The 27,597-nt window shown below is 53.3% G+C and overlaps 15 protein-coding genes across 15 annotated transcripts; 6 read left to right on the plus strand and 9 right to left on the minus strand.

Moving 5' to 3' along the window:
- The first annotated feature begins 58 nt into the window (after positions 1-58).
- Positions 59-1,697, plus strand: C7974DRAFT_344020 (glycosyl transferase). Its single transcript, XM_046139328.1, has 2 exons — positions 59-584; positions 674-1,697. Exons 1-2 carry the CDS (start codon positions 252-254, stop codon positions 1,574-1,576), a joined length of 1,236 nt encoding a protein of 411 aa, XP_045992756.1. The 5' UTR covers positions 59-251; the 3' UTR covers positions 1,577-1,697.
- Positions 1,698-3,021: 1,324 nt separating this feature from the next.
- C7974DRAFT_437027 (Alpha/Beta hydrolase protein) lies at positions 3,022-4,062 on the minus strand (the record flags this gene model as incomplete). The annotated part of the gene is made up of 3 exons (XM_046145163.1): positions 3,022-3,189; positions 3,228-3,553; positions 3,612-4,062. The coding sequence occupies 3 exons, from the start codon at positions 4,060-4,062 to the stop codon at positions 3,022-3,024; spliced, it is 945 nt and encodes a 314-aa protein (XP_045992757.1).
- Positions 4,063-4,761: 699 nt separating this feature from the next.
- Positions 4,762-5,877, minus strand: C7974DRAFT_403336 (uncharacterized protein). Its single transcript, XM_046142815.1, has one exon. The coding sequence runs from the start codon at positions 5,830-5,832 to the stop codon at positions 5,233-5,235; it is 600 nt and encodes a 199-aa protein (XP_045992758.1). The 5' UTR covers positions 5,833-5,877; the 3' UTR covers positions 4,762-5,232.
- C7974DRAFT_59702 (uncharacterized protein) lies at positions 5,786-8,416 on the minus strand. The gene is made up of 3 exons (XM_046146931.1): positions 8,168-8,416; positions 6,345-8,097; positions 5,786-6,288 (listed from the first exon to the last, which is right to left on the minus strand). The coding sequence occupies exons 2-3, from the start codon at positions 8,081-8,083 to the stop codon at positions 5,847-5,849; spliced, it is 2,181 nt and encodes a 726-aa protein (XP_045992759.1). The 5' UTR covers positions 8,084-8,097; positions 8,168-8,416; the 3' UTR covers positions 5,786-5,846.
- Positions 8,417-8,680: 264 nt separating this feature from the next.
- Positions 8,681-9,660, plus strand: C7974DRAFT_379998 (uncharacterized protein; the record flags this gene model as incomplete). Its single annotated transcript, XM_046140489.1, has 3 exons — positions 8,681-8,944; positions 8,990-9,298; positions 9,418-9,660. 3 exons carry the CDS (start codon positions 8,681-8,683, stop codon positions 9,658-9,660), a joined length of 816 nt encoding a protein of 271 aa, XP_045992760.1.
- A 523-nt stretch (positions 9,661-10,183) lies between these two features.
- C7974DRAFT_379999 (uncharacterized protein) lies at positions 10,184-11,710 on the plus strand (the record flags this gene model as incomplete). Its single annotated transcript, XM_046140490.1, has 2 exons — positions 10,184-10,312; positions 10,418-11,710. The coding sequence occupies 2 exons, from the start codon at positions 10,184-10,186 to the stop codon at positions 11,708-11,710; spliced, it is 1,422 nt and encodes a 473-aa protein (XP_045992761.1).
- Positions 11,711-11,728: 18 nt separating this feature from the next.
- C7974DRAFT_417321 (uncharacterized protein) lies at positions 11,729-12,535 on the minus strand (the record flags this gene model as incomplete). The annotated part of the gene is made up of 2 exons (XM_046144065.1): positions 11,729-12,249; positions 12,478-12,535. The coding sequence occupies 2 exons, from the start codon at positions 12,533-12,535 to the stop codon at positions 11,729-11,731; spliced, it is 579 nt and encodes a 192-aa protein (XP_045992762.1).
- Positions 12,458-14,616, plus strand: C7974DRAFT_403340 (MFS monocarboxylic acid transporter). Its single transcript, XM_046142816.1, has one exon. The coding sequence runs from the start codon at positions 12,582-12,584 to the stop codon at positions 14,367-14,369; it is 1,788 nt and encodes a 595-aa protein (XP_045992763.1). The 5' UTR covers positions 12,458-12,581; the 3' UTR covers positions 14,370-14,616.
- Positions 14,617-17,125, minus strand: C7974DRAFT_403341 (kinase-like domain-containing protein). Its single transcript, XM_046142817.1, has one exon. The coding sequence runs from the start codon at positions 16,849-16,851 to the stop codon at positions 14,836-14,838; it is 2,016 nt and encodes a 671-aa protein (XP_045992764.1). The 5' UTR covers positions 16,852-17,125; the 3' UTR covers positions 14,617-14,835.
- A 118-nt stretch (positions 17,126-17,243) lies between these two features.
- On the plus strand, positions 17,244-18,729 carry C7974DRAFT_403342 (uncharacterized protein). Its single transcript, XM_046142818.1, has one exon. It carries the CDS (start codon positions 17,337-17,339, stop codon positions 18,414-18,416), a length of 1,080 nt encoding a protein of 359 aa, XP_045992765.1. The 5' UTR covers positions 17,244-17,336; the 3' UTR covers positions 18,417-18,729.
- C7974DRAFT_59830 (amino acid permease/ SLC12A domain-containing protein) lies at positions 18,730-21,051 on the minus strand. Its single transcript, XM_046146932.1, has 5 exons — positions 20,574-21,051; positions 20,493-20,522; positions 20,140-20,362; positions 19,123-20,085; positions 18,730-19,076 (listed from the first exon to the last, which is right to left on the minus strand). The coding sequence occupies exons 1-5, from the start codon at positions 20,836-20,838 to the stop codon at positions 18,887-18,889; spliced, it is 1,671 nt and encodes a 556-aa protein (XP_045992766.1). The 5' UTR covers positions 20,839-21,051; the 3' UTR covers positions 18,730-18,886.
- Positions 21,052-22,427: 1,376 nt separating this feature from the next.
- Positions 22,428-22,929, minus strand: C7974DRAFT_59833 (uncharacterized protein). Its single transcript, XM_046146933.1, has one exon. The coding sequence runs from the start codon at positions 22,817-22,819 to the stop codon at positions 22,466-22,468; it is 354 nt and encodes a 117-aa protein (XP_045992767.1). The 5' UTR covers positions 22,820-22,929; the 3' UTR covers positions 22,428-22,465.
- On the plus strand, positions 22,620-23,687 carry C7974DRAFT_59839 (Isochorismatase-like protein). Its single transcript, XM_046146934.1, has 2 exons — positions 22,620-23,252; positions 23,318-23,687. Exons 1-2 carry the CDS (start codon positions 22,955-22,957, stop codon positions 23,587-23,589), a joined length of 570 nt encoding a protein of 189 aa, XP_045992768.1. The 5' UTR covers positions 22,620-22,954; the 3' UTR covers positions 23,590-23,687.
- An 86-nt stretch (positions 23,688-23,773) lies between these two features.
- Positions 23,774-24,561, minus strand: C7974DRAFT_59856 (uncharacterized protein). Its single transcript, XM_046146935.1, has 2 exons — positions 24,012-24,561; positions 23,774-23,949 (listed from the first exon to the last, which is right to left on the minus strand). The coding sequence occupies exons 1-2, from the start codon at positions 24,314-24,316 to the stop codon at positions 23,865-23,867; spliced, it is 390 nt and encodes a 129-aa protein (XP_045992769.1). The 5' UTR covers positions 24,317-24,561; the 3' UTR covers positions 23,774-23,864.
- A 365-nt stretch (positions 24,562-24,926) lies between these two features.
- On the minus strand, positions 24,927-26,981 carry C7974DRAFT_59915 (uncharacterized protein). Its single transcript, XM_046146936.1, has 2 exons — positions 25,789-26,981; positions 24,927-25,707 (listed from the first exon to the last, which is right to left on the minus strand). The coding sequence occupies exons 1-2, from the start codon at positions 26,705-26,707 to the stop codon at positions 25,046-25,048; spliced, it is 1,581 nt and encodes a 526-aa protein (XP_045992770.1). The 5' UTR covers positions 26,708-26,981; the 3' UTR covers positions 24,927-25,045.
- Between the last annotated feature and the right edge of the window lie 616 nt (positions 26,982-27,597).

Below are 27,597 nucleotides of genomic sequence, written 5' to 3' on the forward strand. Positions count from 1 at the left end.
CTAGTGCGACCCTGCATCAAGCGGTCGCTGCGGAAGTCATTGGGATCTCCGGATTAGTGAGTCAACACGGCGGAGCTCTGCAGTTATATGAAAGGCGCCCCAGCTACATTCTGAATAACAATTGATTCTTCTTGTTATCAATTGGCTTCCAGAACGCGCCGCTGTAGCACAATAAGCCTACCCCTCCATCTACCCCGCAGACCTCCTACCTACTTTAGGTGAGATTAGGAAGGATTCAGCAGTACTACACCATGGCTTCTGTAGTATCCACAGCAAACGATGAGGACCCCAAGGTTTCGATCACGCCACTTCTCAAGCGACTCTGGCACGAAACGGCATCTACAAAACCCACTGCAGACGAGATTGCTTCTGCTCTTTCCCTGATTTTCACCAACAGCCTCTCGGAAGTCCAAATCGGAGCTCTGCTGACATGTCTCCATTTCACGGACGAAGACAGACAGGCTGAAGTGCTTGCCAAGTGCTCCAAGGCGATGAGAGATTTCTCGACCAAGATTGATTTCGAGTCGCTCAATCAAGTCCTTGAGAAACGTGGACGGAAGGAGGGCAATTACAATGGAGGGCTGGTACGTACTTCAGATATTCATCTTAGTTCATGGGTTACTCGATGAATTGCACCAGACGCATTAGTTGGGTAGAGACTAATACCTCTCAGGTTGACATTGTCGGCACAGGAGGTGATTCGCACAACACCTTCAACATTTCTACAACATCGTCTATCCTGGCCAGTTCACTGCTCATGGTGGCAAAGCATGGTAACAAGGCATCGACATCGCGCTCAGGGTCAGCAGACCTACTTGCTTGTGCACCACCGAAGGCTCCAATCATCACCGCAGTTGCACCCAGGACCATCAACGAGATCTACGCCGAGACCAACTACGCTTTCCTGTATGCGCCAATCTTCCACCCCGGTGCCAGACACGCTGCCTCTATCCGCAGACAGCTCGGCTGGCGCACAATTTTCAACCTCCTCGGACCCCTTGCGAACCCCCTGCACGAGCAGATCGAAGCTCGAGTGCTCGGTGTAGCCCGTAAAGAGATCGCCCCTGATTTTGCTGAGGCACTCCGTCAATCAGGCGCAAGGAAGGCGCTGGTCATGTGCGGTGATGAGGAGCTAGACGAGCTCTCCTGCGCAGGGCCAACGCACTGCTGGCGCCTACAAGAAAACTCCTCTGGGCAAGTAGACATCAACTTCTTCAAGCTCTCGCCCGAGGATTTTGGTCTGCCAACGCATCCTCTGAGTGATGTGTCCCCCGGCCAGTCACCAGAGAAGAACGCCGAGATCCTGATGAGGATTCTGAATGGCGAGGTCGCACCCGACGATCCGATCCTGCACTTCGTCTACATCAACACTGCTGCTCTGTTCGTCATCAGTGGAATTTGCGACGCGGATACGAGCAACATGGGCGAGGGTGATGACGGAAATGTCATCAAGGAGGTTGGCCCTGGCGGCGGCCGCTGGAAGGAAGGCGTCAGGAGAGCGAAGTGGGCGGTCTCGAGTGGCGAGGCTTACAAGCAGTGGCAGAGCTTCGTTGAGGTCACCAACAGGGTGGCTTAGAGGGTCGAATTTAGACATATGTGGGAGTGCCTGTAGGGAATAGAGGTGTTCATGGTATGACGGAAGTCATCTAACATTACCGAAAAGAAAAGAAATTTCAAACTCGTAACATTTGTCTCCCAGCCTCAATCCTACGACCAGTGTCATGATCCATTAGCTCATTGAAACAGTGCAGAAACACAAGCAACAGCATCAAAATAAGCTGGAAAAGGCAGCCAAATCAAGGCCGTGTACAACAGTAACGTTCAATGAGCGCGAGTTTCGCAACAAAATGATAGCGTGGAAGTACTTTACCAATTGGAAGCAGGCACACACCTACGTTGGCAGAGAAGGAACGCCACACAGTTTCACAGACCACAACACCCACAATTGTATTTAGAAGCAAAACAGATGCAAAAAGAACCCCATTACAACAGTAGGGATTTCCTATTGGTTGTCCACCTAAGTGATAATCTACCGGTACGTTGCTTAAATAGGGCCGAACGGGAGGCCTTGTTGTCACTTGTTCTGATACTCCAAAGACCGCTGAATCATCTGTTTACGGTATTGTGCAGCTCGTAATAAGATTCTGCAGAAATGAGAAGGATCTACTTGCGCTATACTCTTTCGGGCTGAGCAGCATATCAGCCCAAAACAGTGTAGCGTAAGTCACCAATCTGCCATAATCAGGGGCTGACATTGATCTGCTATGTAGCCTTGTTTATCGTTTCCTCTACTGAGCAAGAGGGGTACTATCACTAACATGATAGGCACCATGATCGCCCGATACAAACAGCTGCCAGCTGGAACGTGTTTTCTGCCTCATTAATTCCGGCTCTCAAGCATGTGGAGTCATGGACTACCGATGGATCTATGTTATGCACACCTAGCTGCCGTACCGAGCTCGTCTCTCTATCTCCTCAACCATCATATACACTCAATTCGCGCACTTTGGTATATCAGCCACGTGCATGATGTGTACTGTCCCATTTATAGTAGTGAGTGTTTGTCGGTGTTACGTGCCTTTGGGTGAGACCAACATCGAGAACCCACATGTCGTACTTGATATGAAGAGCGGTGTTGTGCAGGACTTTCAGCGCCAGGGTGTGCTAGATTCGACGGCGGATTTGCTGGAGCTTCGCAGGATGCAGGGGTCTCCGGTGGACTGTGTCGTCCAGATTTATTCACGGAGATTGAATACGGGGGATACGAGGGTGTATACGGGCGTTCCGGGCTGGACGCTGATGGATCAGACCATAGGACTCTATGAGGATTCACATCGTACTTACGGAGCAGGCAGAAAGCACTCATCACGCACGAAAGTCAAAACTTCTCACAAACGTCGAACACGACGGTCATTCCTTTTCATAGTTTCATCATCAATCCACATCCATCTACTACTGTCACTACGTCTACTCCACTATATCTTCCGTCCTTCTCACTTTTAAACGTAGACATATTCGATCTTAATGCGGGGAATGCACTGAGCCTCGTATGGCTGGGGGATAGCGAAGGGAGCAACGTAAACTGGGGATGTAGGATAAGCGGGAAGAGCGGCGGCACTGGAAGAAGCAGCAGCGCTTGATGACGCAGCAGCGCTTGATGATGCAGCAGCGCTTGACGACGCGGCAGCGCTTGACGACGCAACAGCGGTAGCCGAAGCAACGCGAACAGACGAGACGACGGCGGTAGAAGAAGCGCTAGGCGTAGGTGTGGGAACGGCGCAAAGAGGGGCGGCGTCATTGAGCTTTCCAACGGCCCAGGTCGAGGCGTCGTCGGTGTACAGCTCAAAGTAGCTCAAGTGCTTGTCGACGTCGTTGCCGTTGGCGCAGATTGGGTCTCCCTTAGCGCAGTAAGAGCGCAGGACGGGTGCGTAACGGTTGAGGCGCGCGAGGGAGACGGCGCTGCGACCGTCCTTCTGTAGACCAGCGCCGTCAAGAACGTTGTATGGCTGGTTAGCCTCGTGCATGACATCGCCCCAGAGGAGAGCAGCAGCAACTGAATTACCACATTAGCACAGTCCGAGGTTCGAGTCTGTCATGGGAAGAATACTTACTAGCATTACCAGGAGCCGAGGTGTTGTCTAGACCAGTGGTGATCTGGGAGCATCCACCAGGTCCACCAAGAATATCTCCAGTGATCCAGGCACCCTGAGAGAAGCCGTTGAGGATGAGATGCGTGCAAGGGCACTTCTTGTTGAAAGCAGTGATCTGGGATTGACCGTTGCGGACTCCCTCAGCAATCTGAGTGCAGAAGTCGCCGTTCATCATGGTCTCGAACACAACCTCAATGAAGTCGCAGGTCTTGCCCTCAGCCCTCAGCTTGCCGCACGTAGCTTCGACGAAGGGGAATGTACGGCTGTCCTGATACGGTGCATTGTTACCGCGGGCCATGAAAATAACGGCATCGGCGCAGGGAGCATCGAGCTTGGGGGCAGTTGTTCCTTGAGCGACAGCGACGGCGGCGACAGCGCTGAGCGCGAGGGCGTTGCGGATGATGGAAGACATTATTAAATATTAAAGAATGTGGTATAAATTGGTCGTCAAAAAGTGAGTGTACTGGTTAGATTGCGAGGTTGAAAGACCTGTGAGAAGAGAGGAAGACCTCTTGGCTTCGGGGAAACAGTGTTTAATAGGAGCGTTCGTGTTGCATGTCAGCCGAAATGAGTGTCGATTCCGCTTGACTCCGTATAAGTGGGCGGAAAACGGGAGTGTACCTGACTAGATTAGGAGTTGGATCCCTTTTTGGGTGAGCTATCTATCTTGGGTCGTGAGCTAGCAGGAGCGTGGCGTGCGCGGGCGAACGTCCTATTGTTGAGGCCGTCAGTCAGGATTTGGAGGGTGGCCCAGGGGCCCGATGTCTCCTTGATGGATACCGTCAAACTCTGCCATCGTTGCGAAATGGGTCAACCGGACACCGGTAGTGACTGGTTTCCCCAGTCGGGAATGACGCTTCGAGACGTAGAGATCATCTGAGACGTTGCTGGGGAGGTTTGCGTCGAAGCTAATTTTTAGCTCATGGGGTTAAGCAGTGACCAAAATGCTAGCGTGCGTATCAATGCTTGATCCTACATATATAGATTACACCACCCGTCTGACGTCTGAGCTTGTCTGAGATAAGACTTCCCCTCGGCCGACCCGAAATGGCTTAGCGCTAATCCATATTCCAGAAAGAGCAGGTACATACATCATGTGCCTGAGCTTTCTTCCAACAACGACAGCTCAGACAGAGCAACGGAGGTTGACAATCCAACAACGACAGCTCAGACAGAGCAATGGAGGTTGACAATGGCCATCTGAGGAGTCCGACTCGTTTGATCCCTTGGCGACGAGCCAACAGCAGAGATGGCACCACCGACCCGCGTCGATACCACTGTCTCACAAGCCTTCCGTCGGTGGATGAGTAATTTACTGGGCCTTTTTGTGACTGCTCGCGACTCCATACTGGTGGTGAAAACTGAGAAGTCGTGTCTGATATACCGTGAGTGTCTTCAACATGTCAAAACCACTATTTACGCAGCTTGTGAATCTACAAACATGTCTCCATCTAGTCTTGCCAACATCTCCAGTCTTACAAAAAGCTCTAGGATTACTCCATGAAGCTCCGCATCTGAACATTTGTCGCGATCAGTTTTATGTATTCAAAACGCAGAAGAGTATGAAACAGTTTCCATGGCGTTACCCTTCTCCACTCCATCTCATCAGAGCCTCAAAATCAATGTCCTCTCCCATGGTAGTCCCGTTTGTATCGCCAGTATTCACATAGTTTACCGATGCTGGCTCCGTGAAGTCAGAAGCGGGAACATGTCTAGCGACTTGTTCTGGTGCCATGTCAACTGTCACAGGGACCCCAGGCGTACTATACTCGTGATATGCTGGAGAAGGAGGTGGCCCCATCGCAATGCCAGGACCGGGTGCGTTCAGTACGCCTGAAGATAGAAGCAAGGTCTCATCCGTATTGGATGTTGGAGCAGGCGTCGATGGCATAGAAGACTTGCTTGGAGACACGGCTGACCCATCGCCAGATCTCAGTCTCTTTCTTGATGATGTTTTGTTGCTCCCAAATCTGCTCTTCTCCTGCAGTATTTCGATCTCAAGGGCATCCGTCGCTTCCTTGAATAGATTGCTAAAGATGACCTCTTCCTGTTCTGTAAGCCGTGGCATGATCTGACGATCGGCGGCCGCTGCCAAACGTGTCTTTAACAAATCCAGCAGACGTCGGTACTTGAATTCAGATGATTCTGCAACTGATCTCCTTGTAAGCCATTTACACAACATGCTGGGGATATGCTTCACTTACATGGGTTGATGGGAACACTTGCGCCAGGGAACAGTACGCAAAAGTAGATATACCAGAGGCTGAGCTCTTTCAACGCTTCCGCTTGCGATATGTTGGAGTTGCTGATGTATAAAGGAACGTTGCTAGCTACCCATGACTGAAAGTGCCGTGCATCGCAATTTTCTGGCAGTCTCGACTCCTTTGACTTGCTTCCTTTGTAATCTTTGATGGCTTTTGCAATCTTATCGTTTGTCTGTTGCGTGATGCCCTCTCCCTCGAAAACGGCGTTTCGTCTCGAAACCTCTTTGGCGTCATATCTTTGACAAGACGGGTCAGATCTTAGTATTTCTTCGTGTTCAGCTGCCCTCGTATCATCTGGGAATATCAGACCACAGCGCGTGCATGGTGGATTTAAACGGTGATTGTTTGAACTCTTCTTGGACATCGAGTGGTCGCTGGAACAGTCAGTCGTGCACAAGCATTTGCTCAGATAAGCTACCACACTACTCACTTGTACAGACGACGTACTTCATGACTACGCCCCGTCTGGCCTTTGCATCTTTTACCCATGGCAGCATGCCAGCATATTAAGTCAAGTGGCTTTGAGTTCGATCCAATGTGGATGGTTGTACCAATCTTTATACCGCTCCTGTCCAACGATTCACTGCCGCTTAATGTAGTGCTCATATTTGTGGCCGTTGTCGAACCACCCCAGGATGATGGAAAGGAGCCGATAGTTGAAGATAAACTGCCTGCATTACTGGAATCTGTGCCATGAACATCTCCAACACAGTCTTGTGTCTCAGCTTGTTCAGCTTGTTGCAAGGCTTCCCAAAGCTTGAATTGTCTGAAAGCGACCGAGTATTCGTTCAAGTCTCCTGGGCTATCATACACATCAATGTTGTTCCTCGATTGGTACTGGCGGTCATCTTCGGTTTCTTTCTCTGTTATCGGGCGGTTGTCGATTTCGTTGACAGAGACCCTACTCTGACAGTTTTGTTCATGGAGTGTAACATCATCTTCTGCAACACACAGAACCTGTGTTCTCTCACCAAAACTAGAGTCTTCTAGCTCTGTAATGGCATTGTTGACCATAGTCGAATCTATGTTGGGTTGTGTCTTCACGTCAGAGGCATACCTGCTGTTACTGGATGTTTCAGAATGACACACAGCAGCGGCATCGACACTCGGGTCCCGTCGAGTTGACTCTTGTGTAAAGCGCCTTCTGTTGGATCTCCGCACCTCCAAGCTTTTTCTGTTGGATCTCCGTATCTTCAAGCGATTCATTCTTCCATCACTTGAGGTTGGTGTAGAGGATCTGTGCGTCGATCTATTACATGAGACAGATGTAGGGGTGTAGCTTTGCGACCGATACCCACTGTCTGACGAGAGGGTCGAGGTTGCGCAATCAGTGGAACTAAGAGCCTGGTCTTTATATTTGGAGCCGCATGCGTAGACTTGAGTATACGTAACCCCCGGCGCGACTTGAGCCGGGCCATTTGGATAATGTGAAGGTATAGAAGTTTCGTCTGTGTGTTCAGATTGGCCAAGATAATGAACGGGTTGATATAGATCCTCTGTTCTACGTTGTGCCAGCGCAGACCACGGCTGAGAGGACGAAATATCTTGATGCAAGGGCCAAAGCGTCGTAGATGATTGCGCAGCGATTGTAGAGAAGTCGATAAGCTGTTGGCTTAGCTTGGACGCGGTCTCAGGGAAAACGTAATCTTGGTCTTGCACACCAACACCCGTAAGCATCATAGGACTCTGCAAAATAGTTTCTGATCGTTGAAGTTCACCGGAGGATGATTGCTGCATAGTAGATCCATTTTCGTATGTCCCAGACTCAATCCGAGGAACGGAGGGACACCAGGTGGGAGATTGCGCTTGTCTAGGTTCTTCGACATAGTCGCAGTACTCGATTCGAGATCCGTAGGGATCCTGGGTAGGGGATTGCGCTCGTCCGGATTCTTCAGCATAGCAAGAAGACACGTAGTATGGCTGAGTATCGACGGTTGCGTTGTAAACGTCATCTGGTTGTTGTGTGAAGTTGGTCAGAACTGTTGACCAACGCGAAGGAGTCCAATCGTAGCCGTTGTAACAAAGCTGTAAGTCTTCTGGCCTGTTATCGTCCAATAACATACTCTCCGAGCTGGTTGAGTACTGAGTAGACGCATGCCCGGCGCGATGGCGATTCTCCAAAAGCTCCAGCTCGCAGATCGGGTTTTCCACGTAAGCTATGTAATCCATGTGGGAATGTGTTGCTGCGAAGGACAAGAAAGTCAGTCTGTACAGCTATGATAGAGCTATTTCGAAAGGGTTGGAGAATCCCACCTCAGAGACCCGATTTAGATAGCTGGGTAAGCTACCGGTGCGAAACATACAAAGTGCGAGAGTTCGCAGATTGCTCCATTCGCAAAGGGGCATGACCGCGCAGATCATAGACCGGGATCTACGCAGCCTTGGTCACGCATGGAATTTATAGTGACGTAAGTGTGCGTAGATAAGCCTGGCTGTGCTGCAATTCTCCAGCCTTGCGGCGTTCGATTGGGTGGAAGGCCCCGATGAACAGTGAACAATGTTGCGAGTGTTCGCACCAAAGTTTTTTTGAGATGAGTGCTAAGTCTGCGGTCTTCCGGTGTCATTGTCCTTCGTACGATCTCTTCCATTGCGATCTTTGATATGATTTCTCCAATCTGCCAGCCGAACTTTCGCAACCAATATGAGTGCCTACAAAAGTGATCCAGGCGGTAACCTCCCATCTGCCACCACCTGAGACATCTCAGAGAGGTTTTTTTTGGCTTTATCGAACATTAAATTGACACATATCGAGCGCAGATCGAAAATATGGAGCCAACCGCCATCCGCGCAAGTACGGGAGCAAGCTCAACCAGACCCACGCAACAAGATGGATCTATCATAACGCAAGAAACAGAGTGCTTGTTTGCCATCATGAAAAACGGCCGAGTACTCTTGTTTGCCATGCGAATATGGCCTACCCAGACCGGCGCAACGATAATGCAGTTGCTCAAGAAGGAGTATAATGCATCCGCGTCAACTCAGCGTTGGTTTGCCACACGCGTCGTCATTGAAGATGCCGTCATATCTCCGGTGAGTTGAATATGAGTTGTTTAGGTTCCATCCTGACTAGTACAGTTGTGTATCGGCGAATGCGAAGCTCAAGACTACCCGCGCGAAGTCATCGTTGAGAGTAGTACACCTCGCGAGGATCTTGCTGAAGCATTCATAACTCCTTCTATCCTGCGTGGATCTGCGTTCGTGTCGCTGAACGGCCAGTTTATAACGGGCCAGACAGTCGGTACCCGTCCGTGTCATGCAATCCTCATCAAGAAGACTGTCTGTAAGATAACTGTCGCAGTGGTTCTTCTTATGGCGATACTACTCTCTGTTACCTTTGGCTGTGTTGCTGGTTTCTGGACTGGAGATGCGAAGATAGGGCTGGCTGTGTGTGCTGGGACTGTCGGTATTTTTGCTTTGGTACAGGCTTCATTGTTTGGTGTGGATACGATGAAATTGAAAACGGGCTCTTGAGCTCAGTTGCATTAGCTGAAGTACAGTGACAGCTTGCGTGTAAGGCTGAACCGAAAGTGTGCGAGCCGTGTCGCAACCAACCTTCTACCGCGCCAAGCATTAGCAGACTCTCTTATCGGTGGCAGATCACGCAGCACGCCGTGCTAATGGTCAGCCTGCTCCGGGACCCTATGGCGGCCTTGCCGAGCGTGGGGTATGGCGCAGCTGAAGTGCGCCCAAATGATCAACGAGGCTGGCTACCTACACACACACACAAGTCCACCTGCAGCTCGTGAATCTGAGTAGATGGACATTGTTGATGCAGGCAAGTTTGAGAGATGGTGCGTGGGCAGGGTCGGAACAAATACGTCGCAGTGCCTATGGGTGTCTTTTGGTCTGGACTTGGTTCCCCCGGGGTCGAGCCTTGCGGTCCGCGCACGTGCCGCTGTCCGATCGCATTCAGCCGCCGCGATCCAGGGTCCAAACTCAATCTGGAAGACCTCCCTTCACCTTCAGCTTGGTCCGCACATGTCTGACCTCCAATTCGTCTTGCCCTTCTATTGGATGCTCTTAGAGACACGGACTGTAGCTACGTGCTCGCTTAACGATGTCCTGGCGTTCGGGATGTGCGATTGGCTTGCAGATGGCACTGCATTTGATTAATGGCAGCATGGTATTTCTCGAAGGATGATCATTTCCCATACGAAGGGGGTGTGGAGAGCTGAGGCTTGTGCGTTAGATAAATACTATCGCGATGGGGTATCTTTGACCGACATTTGAGCTCTGCTTTCCTTTTCCTCAATTCGATCCGCTGTCGCTATGAACTTTATTCCTTCAGCGTTGCGACCACAGGGTCGAGATCGCGTACATAATGTCGAGGACGGGCTCTCGGGGAGCACCTTGCCAATGGCCATTGGAACACCTGCGCAAACAGTGATCAATCCAGCGGTATGAGACCATGGTCCTTGCAATGCGTCCTGTCATGGCCACCGGCGTTGCCATAGCCCATTGATCCTCGCTTTCAATCTGCTCACTTAGCTGATACTAGCTCAGACAATGGAAAACGACCACAACAGCCAGCTTGCTAGGTTTAGACACATGGTTGGCATCCACAGTACTCGAGGCTTCTTCGGCGCCGCAGATACATCCCACAACAATCTGCACTTTGAGGGCCGCGCCGCCCCAAATCTTGGCATATACAACCGCGTCTGTCACCGCGAAGCCCAGGCAAAGCGCGGCTACAAACTCGCCTCCTTCTTGATCAACGGCTGTCTGGGACTGCAAGTCATCGTAGCCGCCGCTCTCACCGCCATGGGCGCTGCCAATACAAGCCATGTTTCTATCACCGCCTTCGGCGCTATCAACACCGTGATCGCGGGAATTCTTACGTATCTGAAGGGCTCCGGACTTCCTAATCGCATTCGCTGGGCCGAGAATGAGTGGAAGAAGGTCCGTGAATACATTGAGCAGCGCGAACGCGACTTCTCCCGTCCGGACTGTCAAATCGACCTTCAAGAAATAGTTCAACTCATAGAGGCGATGTACGAGGAGGTCAAAGCCGACATCCAACACAACACGCCAGACGCATATATCAGCATGAGCGATCTGCGCAACAGGGGTCAGTCAATGCTCCCTCCTATCCCAACAGTGCAGCATGTGGTTCAAGGCGCGCAGAGCCAGGGACGAAGCAAGCTACAGGAGCTGGAGCTGAAGTACGGACACAAAGTCGCAGACTTCCTTGAGGGTCTGGCACATGAGGAGGAGAAGCGGTTGAAAAAGCTGGAAGACGATATTGAGGCTAGGAGAGAAAGAGCAGTGCAGGCGGGACAGAACGCAGTGCAGGGCGGGAAAGACTGGGGAAAGGAGATGGAGGAGAAGGGGAGACGAGCTGCGGAACGCGAGATCGAACATGCCCGTGAAGGGTTGACACAGCGGCGCAATAACCTTGAGAATACAGTGGCAGTTACCACAACGAACGCCGTGCAGGCTGGACGGGACTGGGGGCAGGATCTAGAGAAGAGGGGGCTCCAGGCAGCGGAACGCGAGCTCGAACGTGCGCGCGGCGATATCGATCAAAGACGGCAAGAGCTCGAACGGAGTGTAGACGCGGCTAGGGACGTCGCACAAGTTGGGCAGAGTCTGGGACAAGAGATTAAAACACAGAGCGACAGAATTACCGAAGCACATCGAGACATCGAGCGAGAGGCACAGCAGGCGCGAGAGGCCGCAGACAGAGCTCATGAGAGTGTGCAGAGTGCCGCGGCTGGAGTGAGAGGGTTTGCAGACAGCATACAGCGGATTGGGAAAGCGGTGCATGAAGAGCTGCCACCACAGAAGCGTAGCTGAATAATGATATCAGGACTCTTAGTCTTCAGGAGCGACTTCTCTCTCGATCTCCTCGACAAAGTATTCCTCTGCCCGCTCAGTGCTACAGAACCCCTCGATTCCACACTGAACAGCGAACGCATGTTCAAACGGAACCCGATATTTTTTCCAGACAATCAGTCTTTGAGCATTGTCCTGCCCATAGGGCACACGTTCAACTTCCTTACCGTCTAGCACCCACCCCGCGCCTTTCTCCACAACGATGACAGTGCGATCCTCGAATGACTGCTGATCAAGAATCAGAAGATCTACTGTTATGATACCCTTGGAGTTTGGGCCGGCGAGAGCGAGGAAAGAGCTCTTGATCTGCTCCCAGGTAGCTGATTCAAGCTGAGTTTCAACAGTTCCGCTGATCTTCTCGGTCCGATCAAGCTTCTCTTGTGAGGCCGAGTACACGAGGATGTATGGAACGTGGATGCTGCGGTCTGGTCCTTCAGGTGGACAGCCAGCGGTCTTGGCGAAATCGCTCCATTGCTGACTTGTACTCAGCGATGCTCCATCTGTGGGGCAAATAGTCAGAGATATACTTCAGGAGTAATGCTGCATTTCGTGAACACTAAAGTATTCATCGTAGTGGAATAGTGATGCCATCCAGATATCACCGAATGCAATTATGTATACTTCCTAACATAGGCTGCAGGGCTGACTAGCGTGCAATGACGGAAGCCGGACGTTCGGGCGACGACGACACGATGTACGCTAGCTATACCGCCTGCGTGACTACCTACCATACTTCACACACCATCTGTCTCGGTCTCGTTGTACTGCTGCGCCACGTTGCGCCATGATGCTGTAATCGAATCGCACGCCACGCTCACGTCACACGACCGCCATGCCATCACCATCGTCGTCCCGACACCTCGGCATCGACAAGCTCGACTACACCAGCCCACGCCGACCGCTGCTCGCATCCGACGCGTCGAGCACCTCGCCCAGCAACGATAACAGCTACGCCGGCAGCTTCTTCGAGCAGGTGGCCGAGGGCGTCATGGAGCGCGACCGCGAGCGGCTGCAGCGCGTCGTTGTGCGCTGGCTGAGCTTCGCCTGGGCCATTGTCAACTGCCTCTGCGCCGGCAGCATCACTGCCTTCTCGCTTTACGGCCCGCTGTTCCAGCGCCGCCTACACTACTCCCAATTCCAGGTCAATGCCGTCAGCATCGTCGCCGAGCTGGGCATGTACCTGCCCGTGCCGCTGTTCGGATACCTGTGCGACCGCCTGGGGCCGGGCGCTCCATCGGCGCTGTCGGGCGTCTTCTTCGGCTTTGGATATCTGATTGCGGCGTTTGCATATAAGAGCGGGCCGCCGCCGTCCGCCGGGGGGGATGGTTGGCCGTTCGGCGTCATGGTGCTGGCGTTCGTCGCCGTGGGCATGGGTACGAGCTGCATGTACTTATCCGCGGTGACGACGTGCGCGAAGAACTTCGGCCGCGGCAACGCAAAGGGCATCGCGCTGGCAGTGCCCATTGCCGCTTTTGGTCTGAGTGGCATGTGGCAGAGCCAGGTCGCTGCGCGCGTGCTGTACGAGCCGCTCCCCGACGGCTCCCGCGGTGACGTCGATGTCTTCCGTTTCTTCCTATTCCTCGGCGGCCTGCTGCTTGCTGTAGGCCTCGTCGGCACCTTCACCCTGCGCATCATCGACGAGGAGGAGCTGATCGACGGTGCTGTCGATGAGCTCGAGCGCTCCGGCCTGCTAGCTCACGACGAGTTCTTCACCGCTGCTGCCCACAACCACGGCTACGGTACCCTGCCGACGCAGGACCTCTCCGACTCGACCTTCGATTTCCTGCAGTCTGAGGCCGCAGCCCTCAAAGCGCGCCACGAAGAAGAAGCGCGCAAGAAGACATGGCTCCTCAACGAGGAAACCCGCCGCTACATTCTCGACCCGACCATGTGGTGGCTCGCGGCCGGCTTCTTCCTTGTCACCGGCCCCGGCGAGGCCTTCATCAACAACCTCGGCACTATCATAAACACCCTGACTCCGCCGCGCGTCGACACCACTACCACCCCCGCAACCCACGTATCTATCGTCGCCCTCACCTCGACCGCCGCGCGCCTCCTCACCGGCACCCTCAGCGACTTCCTCGCCCCCACCGCCACAAACGCACACCTCCAAGGCCCCGACAGCCTCGCCAACAGCGTCTCCTCCCTGCCTCCCCGCCGCCGCACCGTCTCCCGCATCTCCTTCCTGCTCACCTTCGCCCTGCTGCTCTCGCTGGGCCAGATCCTGCTCGCCTCTGGGCTGTGCCAGAACCACCCCTCGCGCTTCGCCATCATCTCATCGCTGATTGGCGCCGGCTACGGCGCCGTCTTCAGCCTGACTCCGATCGTGGTCAGTGTTGTGTGGGGCGTTGAGAACTTCGGCACCAACTGGGGGATCCTGGCGATGACGCCGGCGGCGGGCGCGACGCTGTGGGGCGCCGTGTATGCGTGGGTGTATCAGCGCGGGGCGGATGGGATGGGCGTTGGCGAGAGGGATGCGGGGGATGTGTTGTGTTACGGGTCGAAGTGCTACGCGCCCACGTTTTGGGCGATGGCCGGGTCGGTGTGGGTCGCGGTAGGGTTGTGGGTGTATGCATGGAGAGGACCTGGGGGGTGGAAGAGGAGGGGGGTTGCCGTGTGAAACCCTTGTTGAGCATGTGCGAGTCTCCTTCTCTGAACGTGTACGCGTTTCGGTATCTTCTCTTTTCCTTCCCTGCATGGTTTGGCTGCACAGCGTGTTTTTGCATTGCATCTACCTGGCTTAGCATTGGGTTTGCATAAGCGCCTTGAACTGTGTAGATAGCGGCGCTTGGATATTTGGCTGCATTGCTTGTTCACTGAGTACATTATATTAGCACTACGTATTCCCTATACTACACTGCCACACTTCAGTGCACTTTACTCAATGACGCCTTGTTTCTAGAGTGTGCCAGACGCAAACAGTCCCACAGAACAGTCATCAGAATGAAGTCTTCCAATATGGACGGGTCGATGCGAACTATGCAGTTATTGTCGCGCCGTTATGCTAGTCTATGATTCGGGTATCTCATCTCGTTCTGCCGACATCGCATGGTGCATCCTATCATACACATCAACATGACACCATCTCACTCCTCGCGCAACGCGTCAACAAGCCGCGCGATCTCATTCCTCGCCTCCTCGCACCCCATCCGCTGCTCCTCATCCGCCAGCACCATCGCGCCAATAAGCAGCTGCAGCCTGTCTCCCAGCGGTCCCAGCGCGTCCGCAAACCCGTCCGGGAAGGCGCCCTTCTTGAGCCGCGACAGCGTATCGTGGCGCTCCATGCGCGTGCCAAACGGGTGCAGCATCTCGACCGCGATGACGCCCAGCGCAAAAACATCGAGCTTGTCGCTGGTGCGCGCGCTGGTCTCCGGGCGGTAGAACTCGGTGCCGACGGGCTTTGCGCCGGGCGAAGTTGTGCAGGACTCGTCGAGCGCGGCGACGAGGCCGAAGTCGCCGATGCGTGGGACTACGTACACGCACTCGCGGTCCGAGCACGGCTTGCAGGTGGAGAGGTCAACGGAGCCATACGGTGGGCGGCGGCCTGTCGATAGCGCGAGGAAGATGTTGGCGGGTTTGAGGTCGCGGTGTACGACGCCTTGGCTGTGGAGATACTCAACACCGGAGAGGATGTTGCTCATGAGCTCCAGTGATACGCATGGGTGGAAACAGTGTGTGAGGCTGGGTTTGCTGGAGAAAGAGGCCCGGTCTGGCGCGATGAAGGCGGCGAGATTGGACTCGTAGAGGGACATCTGCACGTTCAAGGTCAATACTGGGCCAGTGGAGCGGGCGCTGATGAGGGGCCCTGGCATGTCGCTGTGTGAGATCATGCTGTCTGACAGGTCGGTGGTCAAGTCATGCGACACAGGCATGTGGCGGCGCTGAATCATCTCGACCTCCTCGTCATCATAGTTCTCAGATACATCCTCCACTGCGCTCATGCGAGACTTCGTAGATGATATAGTGGCGATCGTAGCTTGACTGGCCTGGCTGGTACGTCGGTCGCGTCGCCTGACACTCAGTTGCTGTCGCAAGGAGAGGTGGCTGGTGTTACCCCTCGAGTCCTCCGCTCCGCCAGTGTTGCTTGCCTCGAACAAAATATCCGCACCGTGGTCAGAAGGCTCTCCGAACTGGATATGGTCAAACTCTGCCTGGAGATGGCTGACTTCAGAGGGACTGGAAGAAAAGTTGGCTTTGTCCTCCAGTAGCCGGTTGTTGGGCAGGTAGGTCTCTGTCACTGAATCTATAGGTGCCGTCGTGTACTCTAACCAGGCATTATGGTAGCGTACAATGTTTGCGTGGTCGAACTTGGCTAGCGACCGCACTTCTTCCAATATGCTGTTCAGGGCGTCAGGGCCGTTTTGTCGAGCCTTCGCCAGCTTGGCAGGTGGCACGTTGATCCGCTTGACTGCATAAAACGAGCCATCGAGCTTGTGTTTGACTTTGAAAACCTTACCATAGCCGCCCTTGCCAACGATTTCGAGCTCCGAGAAATCCCGTGCATAGCGGTCGTTTTGCAGGTCGGCGTATCCGCCCAGCCATGGGTCCGGTATTGCGGGTAGATCGGACAGGGCCTTGATTCCAGGAAGCGGCGGCTGGGTGCCTGGAGCAGCATTGCGGTTCCTGTGACGCATGATCAGAGATTGTGTGTCTGGAGCTGCTGCAATTGTATTCAGATGCGCACTCGTGGTCTGGTTGATGCCATCTTGCATAGTTGAACGAAGTGTAATAAACTCGTCGCCAGCATATTTGCTATCAATACCTTCCGGCAGCTGGCGAGCCATCCGCTGGTAAGCTTCTCGACCTTGTCTCTGGGCCTCTGGGTCGGTGGGTCCAACACCCAAGCGCGCTGCTGCTGCTGTGACTGCATTCTGCTCGAGCATGGCATGGAATCCAAGAGCTTGAATATCCTGCGTTGAGAAGCCTCTCATGTCAGCTAGAGAAGGCCGTGTGTTGGCGGGTATCTCAGACGTGCTGGATTCCATAGCATTGGCGCGGGTCACCAAACTGTCCTGTGCCAATTCCGGCTCTTCGTCTTCTGTTTGGTCGAAAGACGCCTCAGATGACGAGGAGGAATCTCCGGGTCTACGAAACATAGACATGATGTGCGGAAAGAAGTCGATACTGGAGCGGAAGAATAGATGGCCGGTTTGTTTACAGGCGACTTGAAGCTTATCAGGCAATTCAAGATGTGGTTGGCTGCGTCTCGTTGTTGATATGTGTCCCTCCTCTGCAACAGTGAGAACCTGCTCGTTGTCGGCCAGATGGGGAAGGGACCTCCATTCGTGAAGACCCCTATGAGGTCCTAGAGACTCATCGAATTGGAAAGTCTGAGAACACAATGGAAAAGGCACGTGGCTTCAGGGTTCCGGCATACGGAAGGGCGCAGAGCAATGTTTACCTGGGGTGACGTGTTTAGCGAGGCTAGGCAGAAGTGGGGCAAGCCGATCCACCTGCATTCACCTCGCGCGCACGTGCGCGACGCGTCCGGAAACAGTAACAGGAACGTCAACGGCCGACAGGGATACTGTGAGATGCTCGACGATTCGATCTTTGTAGTGTTTACTAAGGCGCCTCGTCCAGCGTAATGCCGCGACAGTTGCCTTGGAAGAGTGGCAACCGCACGCAAACAATAAAGACGACCAAGAGACCGAACGACATCGACGAAGACTCCATCGACGGGACAAGACTCAGTGGTGGAAATAAAAGTAAGGGCAGAGCAAAGGCATCAGTCTCACCCGACTCACTGCCAGAGCTTTCATCCGGACCATCGCCAGCGAAGAACACCGACTCTAAACGAGCTACCTCTTCTTCGCCGCCTCCTCTGGCAGAAGATGCACTTTCCAATGCCGAACCCATCCGCAAAGGCGTGTCGAAATTTGACCTTCGAGACGATGAGTGGATGATGGTCGAAGATGAGTTTCTCGAGACCGCCAAGCTGTTCACGCGACATTTGCGCATTGCAGAGTACGACCGTCTGAAGGAGACTATCGAAGCAAAGAAGAAAGAAGCTGAGACAGCGAGACCTGTTGTTCTGGGCGCCAAGCGCTCTGAGGAGGGTGCGATGAAAGAGAGGGTGAGGCTGCAAGACAGCAAGCAAAAGAAAGCCATCCGAGATGTATTCGCTTCACAAGGAGATTCTAGCGGGGATGACAAAGTCTCACGTCGTCCTAGACCAAGCAGGACTATCTTAGCTGTGAAGCCTCGCACAGTCGCTAGCCAGCCGCAAGATACGGATAGTGATGACCTGGACGCCCCCCGTCCATCGAAACCTAGGGTTGCAGCTTCTGCGTCGACAGCAAATCTCAAAGAAGAACCTGCTCCTAGACCATTCACAACCTCCTTTGCCATCCCAGCCATCCCAGCCCCCACAGCGTCAGGACGACCACGCATGCGCCCTTCGAGAATGACACCCTTCGACATGCTCGACGCCTATACGCCCCCATCCAAACCTCCCTCGCAACCGTCGTCATCCCCCCACTCACCCCAACCCGCCAAACCAACACAATCCCGACGCTCTCTCGACCTTTTCGACGAGCGAGAGCCTTTATCAGGAGCGAGCAAAGAAGCTGCCGACCGGCTCGCGAAGCGGAAGACCGAGCGGGGCGACGGTGGGCCGAAGAAGAAGACTACGCGGATCGATGACATACCCACGTTTCTGTTTTGACATGGCTCGTTTAGTGGCGTTTGGCAAGATACCCTTGTGTTTTGTGAATAAGTAATGGTAGAACAATTAGACTGGTGGACTTTATGGACGCGTTCTTCTTAGTAGAGAGAGAGCTTGTTGAAGATATTGTACCGGCGTGATGAGGAGGTTAATAAGGATTAGAAGCAACGGCGTGGGCCACATCGATAACGGAGAACCCATTGATTAGAGGATATAATTACTGCACGTTCAAGCGAGTTAGTAGATATTTAGTAATGTCTTTGTTTGCTGCGCTTTTCAGACATCAATCAGATAGCCACAAAATCAAATTGAGCTTTCATATACGTGTATTTCATCCTTTGTATATGTGTATCTCTAAGACAGCATACGCGTCTTGGTATTTAAGGCTTGAGACACTATCTAAAACCCGGCACGGACCGAGGAACAATGGCATTTTCCAATTCTGCCCCGCACTCCTCATCCACGACACGCTAGCCGAACATTTTGTCCAGCGCTTTGTTGAACCAGTTGGTCTCTGGCACAGGGACGAAGTTGCGGGTGTACTCCTCGATTTCAGCCAAGTCGGTGACCAGGTCAGCCTCGTGCGGCTTGACCCGCTTTGTCTTCTTCACGAACTTCCAGCCGATGAAGATGATGGGGAACAGGAATACCATCATGTAGCTAGATGCGTCAGCTGGTAGTCAGAATGTGTAAGAACGGTACTTACGAGAAGAGGAAGTTTGGTACGTCCCAGAATCCTGGCAGGAAGACCGTGTAGCCACCGACAAAGGTCATGATGAACGTCGTTATCAGGGCGTAGTAGGCGGCGTATGGCTGCAAGATACCCGTGTAAGGCAGAGACCGGCGATCCAGGCCTTGGACCTTGCACGCCTTGTAGAAGCACAGGAACGTGTAGCACATGACGGAAAAGTTGATGAGCTGGGAGGCTGTCACCAAGCTGACGAACCAGCTCAGCACGACCGCGGAGTTCTCGCCCAACTGCAGGAACGAGAGGAGGGAAATTGCGAGAACGATGGTGACGCAGAGATAAGGGACACCTTGCTTGGTGCACTTAGTCAGAACCTTGGGAGCCTTGCCTTCGAGTGCGAGGCCAAAGAGAGAACGCGACGCGCAGTAAACGTAGGAGTTGCCAGCGGAGAAGGCGGAGGCGAGCACACCCGCGTTGACGATGTGAGGGAGGACCTCGATCTGGAGTCTGTTCATGGCAACAACGTACGGTGAAGCAGCAGCACCGGGCTTGCCATCAGCGAATGCAGCCTTCAACTCGGGGTCATTGTACGGGACGTTGATTCCGACCGCCAATGAACCGAGGACGAAGAAGGTCGTAAGGCGGTAGAAGACGGCGTTGTAGGCGCGAGGCATAACTTTGCGGGGGTTCTCTGTCTCTCCGGCAGCCATTGACACGTAGTCGGGACCGGCAATTGTGAACGAGGCCTGAATCAAGCACTGCAGGAAGCCAAGGAAGCGGCCCAGGTCACCGCCGTAGTACAGTGGGGCGAAAGACCCAGGATTTTTCCAGTACCTGAAGCCATAACGATCTTTCTGTGGATTTCCACCAAGCATGGAAATGAACGTGAAAATTAGCAGACCAATAATGAGCAGAACTTTGCCGACAGCAGCCCAGAACTCGGTCTCGCCATACCATTTCACGGCCATCATGTTGATCAAACTATCGCCGTTAGTTCCATTTCACATGGATCTCATCGCATTTACAACAACATACCCGTAGAGAACGATTACGATCGCAATAATGGCGCCAACAGGCACGGCATCACTCCAAAAATTTATAATGACGTTGCACGCCACAATCTCGAATGGCACAAGTGCTGCTTCAAAAACGAAAAAATTCCAGCCAGCAGCAACGCCGAAAGCATCATCAACGAAGCGGCCAGCAAATCGAATGAAGGGCGACGAGATGGGGAGGTAGGTGACCATTTCGGCAATACCTAGAGTTGCGGTTAGTCCGATTTCCGCATTGGGATATGTGTGGAATGCAGCGCTTTTGGCGACCATTAGACGCTTTGGCATTGTCGCGATGGGAGTTGTGCGTGGGAAAATCAAGGAGGGGAGTCTCACTGACGGTGACCGCGAGGATCACAGTGCACCCTGTTATTGTCAGCTGTGTCGTACTAGGCTTGTCGTATTCTCCAAACCTACACAACGAGAAGGCGATGAACAGCGACGCGGGGCCGCCGTTCATCAAACCCCGACCAATCTGGACATAGAGAGCAGTTCCAATGGTGCCGCCGATACCAATAAGCTGGATATGGCGACTCTTGAGCTTTCGATGGGTATTATCGTGTACTACTCGGACGGAGCCAACCGAGTCGCTGCGTCGAGCTGCGTAAGTCTTTTCCTCATCGACGTGCATCTTCTTGTCGCCGGTCCCACCTGGGACGTAGTCGATGCCACTGGAGGCCATTGTAGGGAAGCTCGTGTTGTTGATGACAAGTTCAGCAAAGGCCCTTAAGTAAAAGGCAGAAGTATTGCGCGACGAATTCCATGTACCGTAGAGTAGTCGAGAGGCTGTTCACGGTTGGTGTAACGCGAACGGAGTGGGAAACAAGAGCGCGGCAGGCTGATGAAATACAAAAACGCTAGCGTGGATCAGCCTTGGAGGTGAAGGTCAATGGCTGAGCACCTCCGCGAAGCTGCTGTGGCCGGTGGCCGGTGAATTGTGGACCACCTAGCGTCGGCCTAGAGCTTACCTGGCTCTGCACGCCGCTTCCCAGCTTTTGTGTAGCGCCAGATTTTCCATCGAGCATTGCATGTCTAACATGCATGAGCTGGTCAGATTACTTTTGCCTGTCTGCGCTCCCGTTCAGCGAGCTAGGACACTCGACTCTCGTCATCCGCTGTGAACGTCAAAGCCTGCCATGTGCGCCGCGGGACGCTTTAGGTAAGGATGATCAAGATAGCAGCGTGGTGTTGCAGGGTCTGGTTCGAGGAAAACACCGCTAGGCCGAAAAGGGATTCCAGCGCGGGGCAGCCTCAGAGCAACGGCCACCACCGACTTCTGGAGCTCCATACCTATCCACTTGGACACTGTAAGTAACACGAGTCGCTTTTTTCCATGTCCCCACGCGTTGACATCTCGTGAAACTCCACCGTTCAATGGCGCCATTGCCTCCGGACACTCCGAATCCTGCGCGTTAGTCTCGACACTCCTTCAACTCTTGACTTCGTCTTGGCCTTTGGAGCTTCTCCAATTGCAGCCTTTGCATTGCGTCCGACGGCCTGAAATCGAGCTTGGCAACACTGGGCTCAGAGGTTGGCTTAGGCTTCATCCAACCTGTTCCGCCACAGGCTTATCTGAACATCGAATAGTGTTGACCTAGCCTGCGCACAATGGAGATCCCAGCTGTGGGCATGGAAAATGCAGCGCCCATGTCTCCGAGCTCCAGGATCCCATTCGACGACCCGAGACCTCAGCCTCGGTATGTAACGTGGTCCCGCATCCGCGTAACGCAGCACTGGTCCCTGGCTACCGCGCTTATGCTGCAAGTCGAGAACCACCCTGCGCAACCTTGCGAAGCAGCTCGCAGGTGGTATTGCGATAGCGCCCGTCAGGTTGTGGGCAATAGTACCCCACTCGTTGCTGACAGGCGTGGAGTCCGTGCGCGTGTGTCTGTGAACTCTCGAAAATGATGCACCATCCCACGACGATGTCTACAGCGACAGCATCCTTGTGAGATATGTTTAAAAGATAATGTAGCGGGGAACATATTTCGGCCTCTCTCCAGCTGCAGACCTGGCTGCTCTTCGGCCTGCCAGCCCGGCCAAGGCGCTGGACAAGAGGTTTAGAGTATGGCGACATTCGCAAGAAAAATTGTACAGTCAGTTTTATTGACGACGAAATTGCACAATCATTCTCAACGGCGCCCAGGTGCAAAAAGTGTATCCAGCGCTGTGTGCCCGAAGTTGTCGCGCCTTGTAAGTTCGTTGTGGTGATCCGTATCACTGAAGATGAGTAGAAATTAGTCAATTTGAAGTACCTTTCGCGGACAGTGGTGCTTAAGGCAAGTGTTCGGCGTCTGCTCTGCAAGTATTCATCGACCAGGAATGCAGGTGCGGAGTGAGAACAGCTCAACTAATAGCAAGACAAAGACAGCTGGTCCAAGGAGACGCAATATCGACAGCAATTCATTGGGCATGGATGGAAAACACAAGAAACAGTGAAGCTGGAGCTTCGAGACACAGAAGGGCTTATCGAGCATAGCAGCGTGTGGACTAGACAAATACGGAAGTGTGGTGTACATTGGCAGGAACGCTTGTGCAGGATAAGCAAGGGGTGGTAGGGCGTCCCGCCAGGGCGATCGTCCTGACCACTCTACGATGTTATGTGTCCTTACAAATGACAGAGTAAACATGGTGAAACAGACTGGTGTATGTCCTGCGGGCATGGTTTCCGCGATGAATCACGAGATCACGTGCCATGACTCACAGGCTCGAATTATCTCACACTCGTATCCTTGTTACACACCATCATGTCTCCCGGTGACGAGCAGTATTCTCTACGCTGAAGTTGCTCTCCGACAATGTCCCGCACAGCCCTCTTTGTAATCGACATCCAGCACGCCCTTGTCGGCGACCCGGATACAGCTATACCACACGCGCAACGCATCATAGATGCTGGTACTGCGCTCCTCGAAAGAGCGCGATCGAGTATCGACTCTGTACGAGTGAGCGGCAAGAAACCAGAATTGGATATCGTGATCGTGCAGCACGAAGAAACGCCCGAGAAAGGAAACCTGCAAAAAGGGAGCAAGGCGTGGGAGGTTCATTTCTCACCGCAAGAGAGCAACGATCACGAAAGCCTGGTAGCAAAGGACGTCCGTAAGTGCTTCTCTTTTCACTTCTCACTTGAAGCAGAGTATGGGACGCTAAAGTTACCGGCGCAGGCGACACGTTCCAGTCCAACCCAGAAATGGCAGATGAGCTGAGGAGTAGAGGAGTGGATACAATCGTAGCTTTCGGTATTCAGAGCGAGTGTTGCGTACTCTCTACTTGTCGTGGCGCCCTGGCAGAGGGATTTAAAGTTGTATTGCTGAAGGGTGCACATTCGACGTATAATACAGACAAGAAGACGGCACAGGAGATCGAGAAGGAGGTGGACGATGTGCTGCTGGCGGAGGGTGTCGAAATCAAAGAATGGGAAACCTGGATGCTGTAGAGGAGAGCTGTTGAAGAGGAAATGTTAGAGTGCTGACATCGAGGGCACTTTCATCTGTCGATGTACAAGAGATTGGGAGAATGAACAACTACTGGAGCGACACGTTCACTCGAACGAAATCGAATCTCTAAAAGAGAGTCGCACGAAACAGAAAACATGTACAATGACTAAAAGTGAACGTGATGCCCGACCAGAAAACTAAACAAAATGGACCAAAAAAAAGTTGGACAGACAAACGACCATATCTTATAATTCTCAAATCTCACAGCCTCAGTCTACGAAGATCCGGCATAACAAGCCATACTACCCGCCTTCGGCAGGTTACTAGGCCACTTCTTCACGCCAGGACAAACAACCCTACTGTATACTTGTCAGCACCAATCCACGAACCGCAAGACCACAAAAGCAATGGAAAAGCTTACTTGATATCCTCGAGAGTAATGACGCTGCCCAGACACTCCTTATCCTCAAACAGCACGCAATAGCCTCCCTTATCAGGGCCAATGCTCTGCACTGCAAATGGAGTCGTAAAACAGGCGTTCTTGGGATCGGGAAGGTGGTAAATGCAATCGCCAGCGACGGCATTGTTGAAGTTTCGCGTTCGGCAGTAGTACACGGCACCCGGGTTGCCAGATTTAGAGCATGTGAAGGAGGGGAAGGGAAGAATAGCGGCGGTTGTCAGGGGGACAATGAGGAAAGGGAGGGTGGTGAGAGTGTTGAAGTGCATGGTCGTGGCTGACAGGTGATTGGTGTTAGTGGTCAGCGTTGGATTATTAGGTATCTGTAGCTGTTATCGATGCTAGGTGCTCCTCCGAACGGGTAAAGAGGAAGGATATAGGGCCTAATTGTAAACGTTTCTTTGATGTGGGTGAACAAAGAGGTGAAGAATGCGTAACAATCCTGGTCCCGCTACCATAAGAGCGGCAGAAAGGAACAAAGATTGCACTTCGGTCAAAACCACGTACCTTGTGGTATTATTAGTAGCCATAAGGGTCCATTCATTGGGTAAAGAAACTCATGTCAAAATTCTTTGATGGGAGGCATCAGCCAGGGTCGCGCCTGGACTACCTAGGTAGTGTGGGAAGACAGCATGCATGCGGTCCGTTCGAACAAATCAAGGGAAAGCGCCCTGGCTGTGGGTGTTGGCTTTGTAAATAGTCTGGGGATTGACCTCGACACTGCAAAGGTTAGGTGGGCAATCGCTGCTTGCTTTAGATAGTCTCCTCGGCGTTTTAACTTACCGAAATTCCTGTGAAATCTCATGTAAGGCAGGCAAAGATACAAGGACGATGTATACAATGAATTGATGAAGAAAACGCCAAACACCATGCTTGCTCGCAATGTCTCCAAACAAAGGCCCGAACACGGTCTATCGCGAACCTCAGCCTCAACACTATAGGTACAGACTATGTTTACAAAAGATCTCGGGACATCCCATCAAATCTAGACACATCGTTCATGCAGCAGCCATCTCTCGTCTCGTACCCACGCCATGCATTGCAGCAGGATGCCCATGGACCGGTTTGCGGGCGGGCATAGAAGTCGACCCTCTCCGCGCACCCTCCAACGGCAGGCTTGGTAGACTCTTATTAAGTCCGTCCATTTCGAAAGCTCGTGTGTCCGGCGCGCGGTCCAGCTCCCGCTGAAGCCGGCGAAGTTCGTCCATGGTCGTCAGCTCGCCCATCCAGCTCTTACCCGTCTTGTGGTCGAAGTGCATCGCCTGCACCGGCCCGGCGTACGCAGTCAGGTCGGCCAGGGTGGGAGGGTGGATAATGATAGTCTCTTTGCGCTCGTAGCCAGCTTCAGTCATGAAGACACCGGCTTCGATGATTTCGGGCTCGGTGCGGTACTTGGGGAGTGTGGACAGGCGGGAGTACGGGCTTTCGTGCTCGCAGATGGACCACCAGCGATTCTCGCCTGTGCGGGCGGGTAGCTCGTCGGCAGAGATTTCGATCAGGCCTTCGCCATCTGGGTTGGGAATCCAGTGGCGGGGTGGAAGAACCTCGGTCATCATGACAGGCTGGATGCGATGGAAGTGTTCGTAGTTGTGAATCTCGCGGTAGATCTTGTGCTGGATGATCTCGTGTTTATGGGGCTTGATTACCTCGTGCGTAACAGCTGGTTTCAGTCAGTGTATGTCAAGGAATCAAGACAGATACGAGGTGCAACGTCCCAAAAAGACAAGTGAGGAAAACGTACCGGGAGCCCATGTGATGTTTCCATCCGTATCGACTGTGTTTCTGAGATCTGCGACACCATCCTCACGCAGTTTTCTGGCTAGCGCCGTCTCTTCTCCATCCTCGGTTCCGTCCACGGTGGCATGGCGTACACCAGACTGTGAGTCTCGAACCTCGTATGTATCTCGTCGCGACTGGACTGCGCTATTGTCACTGTCCGAAATACGCAGCTTCCTTATCTCCATCTCAGGATTGACCTGGGCAGTCGTGCGAGGGAAGCTCAGTCTTTTTCGCGAGCTTGTGTCGTATGTTGTCTCGGTGTGTGGGCGAACACCGTCATGCACACCATCGCCCCTGGTAATGTCTTGACCCACTGGGTACTGTCGAACGCCAGTGCTTTGAACCGGGCTCAATGCAGATCCGACAGAACCAGCACCAAGAGATGTTTTTCGCGAGTGCTGTGGTCCAGAGGCTAAGTTTGAAGCGCGGTGACCGCCATCAGACGAGGTACTGTACCGCGCGATGTTGCGATCAGCAACATCCTCCTCGTGGCGCACCTCACTTCTTCCCGTGGTATGCCTGTCTCCACCGTTCGTTATGTATTCATCGCCGTGTTGGTCGTTCACTGGAGAGAGAACAGGCAGATAGGCCTTGTAATCGTTCGCTATAGCAGGGTCGGTAGAGGATATAAGATCATCAGCCGTTGGTGCTCGGTGAGCGTCGTCGTATATCGAACTGACAGGCCTGCTACGGCCAGTGTACACGGAGCCAGTTGCGGACGAATCGACTGAGGTGCGGTTCCCATTCGACACGTGATGGTGATCACCACGCGGTGGGCTTGCTTTGGAGGGACGGGTGCTACTATCCAATTGCTCATGCTTGCCTGAGTGACTCCTCGATTTACTGGACCTTCGAAAGACGGACTTCAATTTTTGTTGCATGGCGTTGGCTTTTCCTAAGGACGCAGACGAGAGAGCGTGCAAAGCGTTCAAAAATCTTAGGATGAGAGCTGAGTCTAGAGCACGTAACGCACACGGCCCTCAACAGAGCCAAGCAACAATATGGGTTGTGGAAGCTATGACGCACGCGAGACTTCGTCAGAATTCTATTCAATGCAGAGGCGAGGCCGTTGCTGTAGAAAATTATTCGAGGACCAAAAGAACAGTCCAGAAGCCGTTCGTGACAGCTCGGACGTTACAACTGCTGCTAAGGGCCCGTACAGTGACGGCGCAGCTCATGAATGGACGGCAGAGCGCGGCAGACATCGCTCGAGAGCAATGGCGGAGTCTCCGAAGGGCCAGGCGCTCCACGTTTACGGCCCCCTCTCTTATTCAATCTCCCACGTGTACCTCCCTTGATGGACGTGGTGAGTGCTCCCTTGAGGCTGCCACTGATGCACGGCGTCTTTGATGACGTAGCATCATCGTGATGCCGCTCGCGTTTCCTCCAGCAATCGCTGGAACATTATGGGGCAGCATTTCAGGCCCACTTAGGTGCTGTGACGATACCACAAGCATCGCGTGTAGCAGCGCGGGTGGTGCATGCATCCACGGGATGACGACAAGCAAAGGAGGTGGCCAACAGCGGACGGCTCCGCTGCTGATCGTACTAGCGTACCAAAGGAAAGGATGATTTCCAGTGCGTCAGTCTCGACGTGGCCATGGCTCCGCGCAGAGAGCGAAACAGGATAAGACAAGCCCCGCTGGACGGCGACGCGTAGGAGTGTGGGGACAAACAACATCGAAAAGGTGCTCGCCGTGACGCTCTTTCGTGATTCTGGCATGCGCACAGACGCCCACCCAACCGATCAGATCGGTAAAATCGCCACCCT

This window comes from Boeremia exigua, assembly GCF_020726555.1.
Source record: "Boeremia exigua strain MPI-SDFR-AT-0100 chromosome Unknown C7974scaffold_12, whole genome shotgun sequence".
Lineage (NCBI taxonomy): Eukaryota > Fungi > Ascomycota > Dothideomycetes > Pleosporales > Didymellaceae > Boeremia > Boeremia exigua.